Source organism: Pundamilia nyererei, unplaced genomic scaffold, assembly GCF_000239375.1.
Source record: "Pundamilia nyererei isolate P.nyererei 1_Seehausen unplaced genomic scaffold, PunNye1.0 scaffold00600, whole genome shotgun sequence".
Classification (NCBI taxonomy): Eukaryota; Metazoa; Chordata; class Actinopteri; order Cichliformes; family Cichlidae; genus Pundamilia; species Pundamilia nyererei.
In genome coordinates this window covers 76,203-82,402 of record NW_005188001.1, presented here as the reverse complement: position 1 = coordinate 82,402, position 6,200 = coordinate 76,203, and the positions used below count along the sequence as shown (strand labels likewise).

Sequence of the window (6,200 nt, the reverse complement as noted above, 5' to 3'; positions counted from 1 at the left end):
TATATATATATATATATATATATGCTGTTTTTCAAAAGTAAAAGCTATAGTATTGCAGAGTGAAACTGTATCATGTCAGTACTCATGTTGAAAGCTACACAGTGGCTATTCTGATTTTGCTATTTGATTTCATCTGTTGATTTCAACTTGATTTCTGTGCCCAGATTCTCGAGCATGCATCGAGACAACCTTTCTTCAGTATTAACACGCTGTAGAGTGTACCTCACTGTTTTTTTTATTTATTTGTTTCACTTGTCTCAATATGGATTTTAAAAAATGTGCTTTTTATGTCTCATTTTGTTGGATACTTTTCATGTCTTTTAACAGCTAAAATGTGTCTGTCCCAGACGTATGGTTAAATTTCATGATAGCAGCGTGAAGCACGGACATACAGTGTGAAAAATACAGAAACATATATTAAGTCATTTGATGGCAGGTCAACTTTTTATACTTGCAGTATAAAACCTTTTTCAATGTAAAGCTGCTTCTGTCTCTTTTCCATGCACACACCAGTCCACAGCAGAGCCTGGAGTCAGGACTGACTGTGAGGACATTATTGTGCTGGCAGCAAATGTCTGGATTACTGGCATAGTTAGAGAAATTTAACTGGACGTTTTTGTATTAATGACACAATAACACAATTCACTCCAATATGTAAAACAACAACAACAACAATTTAACTTTGTTTTCCTTCTTTTTTCAAACACTTACTTTGTGTTCCTCACATCTCTTCACTCACTGGCTTTCAGCAGATTTCATGTGAAATAACTTTGATATTAAAAGCAGAATTAGTTCAAACTGCTTGATTAGCAGAGACACTGGTTTACAGTTCTGTCTTTGCAGGACCTGACTGTGCAGAGATGAACTGTTCCATATTTATGTAGCCTGAAAATGCTTCACTTAGTTTCCAAGTCATAGATTTAAAACCAAACCAAACCTTCCACTGTGTGATTGGGACACCACCATGACGAGGTGACAAAAAAGAGTTTAGATGAATTATGTCAAGCCTTAACGCTTCAGGCCGATTCTCATATTTCATCGCCCCCTTATTGTCCGTTTTCAGATTTTCCCACACATACTGTGTAAATACGGCACAGCATACCTACATACAGTAGGTAGTAATTCGTTCCATTGTGTATACAAAGAAGGATGCAGCTCAATAATGTTATTCAATTATAGAACACTGTAATAACTTTATATAGTAAAATACATATTTTCAGAATATTCAGAATACTCCCACTGATTCATTTTTGTATGTCAGCTGGCCAACATACAGAATACACAGCTGAAGGCAAATCTCATGCATAGGTGGGAGAATAGTCTTGGAAAAGGAAAGTTAACATTAGAGATTTCCTGTTGATCTGAAAATTGAATTATGTTTAATACTACACGGTCCGATTCTAGAAGAACAGCAGTGGTTCAATCTGCTCCTGTCTGCACGCCAAATATCCTTGAACCTCGAAGCTGCTCTCCGATGCAGCCATCACATTATAAATATGTGTAAATGTCAGATAGAAAGCACTTCAATGGAAAACAGAAACAAAGAAAAAAGCACATGTATGAATTCAATGAATGAGGAAAGTTGTGCAAAGTGCTTTGAACTCTTTTGATCCTGTATGTTGGACAGCAGCAACAGTGTCACAAATATCATGTTTTTACCCTTAATTAGACACATAAATAAACATTTATAGTAGAAAAATGTGCCAAATATTCTAAAAGTTTTTCTGAGATTAAATATTTTTGGTTTAATTCCACCCAGATTGTAAAAATTACGAAAAACCCAACTTGTTTTTTCTTCCAATGAAAACAAACAATGACAAATTTCCAACAACCTTTTGTATATAAATCATGACACATTATTTTAATACTCTTCTGATGGCATCAGCATCAAATAAATAAAGTTTCCTCTGCTTGGCTTTGTAGTGAAATAAAAAATCAGCATGTCTGATGCTTCAGTTATTTAATCTTATTAAGGTCGGCTTCATTTGCCCAAAAACTTTGTGAAAGAATATTTTCTTCATGTAAAAAAGAAAATGAATGTGTGACATTAACTTTGTTCTAGTGACCGTGTGTGTGTTTGTCAAAGATATATTTTTAATTTGTCCCGTAGTCTGGTTCGTGTGACCGATGGAGCCAGCCTTTGTCTCTCTGATTGTGTCTGTCTCTCTGTGCAGGTCTGGGTGATGGATGGGGGCAGTCAACAAGGTTCAGTCCTCTGGACAACATGGCAAAGGAGCTGGGTACCCACCTTTTACAAGTCAGTATAACCAATAACCCACCATGTCATCGTTCTATGCTCTTACACAGTTTCCTCTAACTTATCACGTGTTGTATGAAGCTGACGCCGTGTGTAAAATGAGATTACTGCGTGCGAGTGCTGGTGTGCTTTGATATGACAAAGAGCTAAATTTGGACTTAAACGATTATTTTTCCTTAAATGATTTGGGTTCCTCTGACATTTGCATTTTACACCACATCTGGGAATGACTTTTGATGCAATGATGCAATATGGTCCTCATATCTCTGCAGAAGAAAGATAAGAATATCATATGAATTAAATGATGGTGTCAGCACATAGCTAACAGTTTCCTGGGACACACGAGATGATTTCCTCCTGCACACAGCCATCCTGATGACAGATTCAGATAACTCTATTAACCCCAGTTTGTTTACAGCATATCCAAACTACCTGCTCACACAACCTGCAGTCTTTAAATACTAATCACAAGCACTGATGCATGTCAAGGTACAGATCAACAAAGCATGAGGTCAAGAATAAATATATTAAAAGTACAAATGTCTAAATACTCCCTGTCAGCGTTAAGTCATCTAACGGCTGAGGGATGGAAGGATTTTAAGCTTCTGTTTGTTCTACATTCGGTTACAAGGTTACGGTGACCTGAGACAACATCCTGGACTCAGATGAAAAAATATGTCTAGGATGGATAATCATGTTTCTTGCCTTCTTTATTTTCCCAGAGTGAACCCAAAGCTCTCTTCTCCCTGTGAGTTTGGAGCAGGGCTTAACAGTACTGCTGAGGGAGTTTCTGCCCTTGATAGAAAAACACTGAACTGGCAGATAAAAGAACATTTTAAGACTTTCTATAAATGCACAATATAAACTTTCTTATTAACATTAAAAGATTTCAATCTTCTTAACAAGTATATTCTCTGTTGAACCTGTTTTATGAAGGACTATGTGTTCATATCAAACTTGAGTTGATGGTCAAAGACTGCTCTGTTTGTAACCTCCACTTCACAAATTTGGGTAAAACAGGGCCATGGACAGGCTCAGGACCTGGAAGCATGGAAATCAAATGGGGTGGCCAAATTAAAGCCTTTAAAAAAACAAACTCATATGCAGGTGTTACATATGGTTAAATGATTCAAATGCAGTAAGTATACACGTGTTTCTATAACTTAGTTATTTCTGTAGCCCACATAATTAAACATTTCAATTACATAACACATGTGAACTTTGATTAGATGTACTGTACAGCCTGTATAATGAATAAATATGTAGCCCAATAAGTATAAAATCCAGAAAGCTACACAACATGGGGCGGTTCACATACAAACACAAGTCTAACTGAAGTTTTTGTTAGAAAAAATAAAATTGTTGCTTAAATTTACACCAAATGTCAGAAATCTGCACCGTCATGAACAAGAATTTAAATCTAATTTTTCATGATTTCACCCTCTGAGGTCCAAAATGTCCAGTTTTCACTGCTTTTGATTTTACATTTGTATTTCACAATGTTTTTTTTGTCATCATTTTCAGCTCAACCTCATGTGTCTGAATTTGCAGTTATTTTTTCATGGACATACTGTATTAACACAACTGATCTGAAATCACACACAAAATATAAGATCCTAGTAGTAGTTATATTATTTTACTGTGAAAAACACAGACATGTTTAGTAAATGATTTATTAGATATAACTTGAAATGCAAATTTAACGTGTAAATTTTGAAAAAGCTGTGCACATATTTGTAAACAGTAAAGTTATATACAACTATTTATCTATGGTACATTTTTCCACCGATAGGAAAGAGGTGGCTTTTGTTCTTTCTTTACTGTTTTTTATGCTGTCCTGAGAAAATGCTTTTTTAAAAACTGCTTATACTTATTTTTTTAATCATAACTCTGGATTTAGTGGCCTGTCATTAAAATGTAAAAACTGGTGTATACTTTGAAGTCCGAACCTTCAAAACAAGCTGAAACACAGACTCAGGGTGGCTGCAGCTTGTTGCTATGTCAGCTTACATCAGTCATGTGATTTGGAGGTGCAGCGTGTCCGTGGACCACAGAGGGTTAATAACACTCACCTTCATTCCATTTCCAGACCAACCCACCACCTGTGTAAAATCTGAAATGCCCATGGTGTTGTTCAAATGTGCTCTGGCACGGTCATAGGCATCTGTTGCTACTGACAACAAGAAGTAAAGCCGGTCCACGCTATGGGCTGAACCATTTGTGGTGGTGGTCAGTTCACTTTTATTCAATTTTAATTGCTGCTGGGATCAAAGTGTTAATGCTACCTTATTTTAATAAACAACACTGTCATATGCATAGGGGTGGCAAGAGATCAGTTTAGGGTGGCACATGCCACCCCTCTAGATCCGCCCCTGCCTTGAAGCAAGGACAAGAGGACAGTGTCATCAGAAAACGTAATTATAAATCTTTTCTCATACCAAGTCCAGCAGCTGTTGGTTTACATCAGGGGTGGGCAATTCCAGGCCTCGAGGGCCGGTGTCCTGCAGGTTTTAGATCTCACCCTGGGTCAACACACCTGAATCACATGATGAGTTCATTACCAGCCTCTGGAGAACTTCAAGACATGTTGAGGAGGTAATTTAGCCATTTGGATCAGCTGTGTTGGATCAAGGACACGTCTAAAACCTGCAGGACCTCGAGGCCTGGAGTTGCCCACCACTGGTTTACGTACTAAAAAGAACTGGCAAATGTGTAAATGAGTGGTGGACCGATTTATATATACTGTATAAGTTCTCCGTTTTCATGTCTCAGACTGCTTATTGTGTCTGGGTTTTTTTTGGTGTCTACATTGATGGTTCTTTTAAATTGAATAAGCAGGTGAGTGCAGCAGTTCAGTCCTGCTTCTTTCAGTTAAGACAGCTGGCCAAGGTAAAGCCATCCCTCCCGGCTAACGTCTTTGAGCGTGTTATTCACCTTTTTCTTACTTGCAGATTGGACTACTGCAATTCATTGTGTTATGGTCTAGATCAGGCCTCCATCCATCGTCTTCAGATGGTTCAAAATGCTGCTGCTCGCCTGTTAACTGGTACCGAACGGGGAGAGCATATAACCCCAGTTTTAGCTTCTTTACACTGGCTTCCTGTCTCCTACAGGATCCAATTTAAACTTTTACTTTTTGTTTTTAAGTCACTTAATGCCTGAGCTCCTCCTTACCTGTCTGAGCTCCTCTCTGCCTATGCTCCAGGAAAAACCACGAGGTCTAGCTCAAAACTAATGTTGTCCATCTCACGGACTAATCTCAAATCCCGTGGTGATAGATCCTTCTCTGTGGCAGGTCCCAGACTTTGGAATAGTCTCCCCTTAAATGTTAGATCTGCACAAACACTTGAGCAATTTAAATCATTACTAAAGACACATTTCTATGCCCTGGCTTTTAACACACTATGACCCAAGCATTTTGGTCTTATTTGAATTAGTTTAGTTATTGTTTTAATTCTTTTATTGTCCTATTATTGTTTTTTATTGTTAATATTGTATTACATTGTTGCTTTGTAATACCATTTTTATATTGTTAAGCACTTTGTGCAGCATCGGCTGTTTGAAATGTGCTATATAAATAAACTTGACCTTGACCTTAAAGGACACAATAATACTTTTTAGGATCTTTTCAAAGGTTTCCATTACTAGTCATGCAAGTACAGCTGTTATGCATTAGCATACTGATTAATGGAGGGCATATTTTTGATTCCCTGCCAGGGAGCTGTAAGGTTTTTATTTCTATAATTCTCCTCAATTTTAGCCTTATACAGTGGGGCAAAAAAGTATTTAGTCAGCCACCGATTGTGCAAGTTCCCCCACCTAAAATGATGACAGAGGTCAGTTATTTGCACCAGAGGTACACTTCAACTGTGAGAGACAGAATGTGAAAAAAAAATCCATGAATCCACATGGTAGGATTTGTAAAGAATTTATTCGTAAATCA

The 6,200-nt window shown here is 37.4% G+C and overlaps 1 protein-coding gene across 1 annotated transcript in view; it reads left to right on the top strand.

Annotated features, from left to right (window-relative positions):
• The window catches only part of LOC102216223 (single-minded homolog 2-like), a gene marked incomplete at its 3' end in the record, with an annotated part of 38,804 nt that overhangs the window by 2,938 nt on the left and 29,666 nt on the right, over positions 1–6,200 (top strand). The window contains exon 2 of the mRNA XM_005754597.1: positions 2,175–2,257. Within this exon, the coding sequence (XP_005754654.1) occupies positions 2,175–2,257 (83 nt within the window). The remainder of the gene's footprint in view (positions 1–2,174; positions 2,258–6,200) is intronic.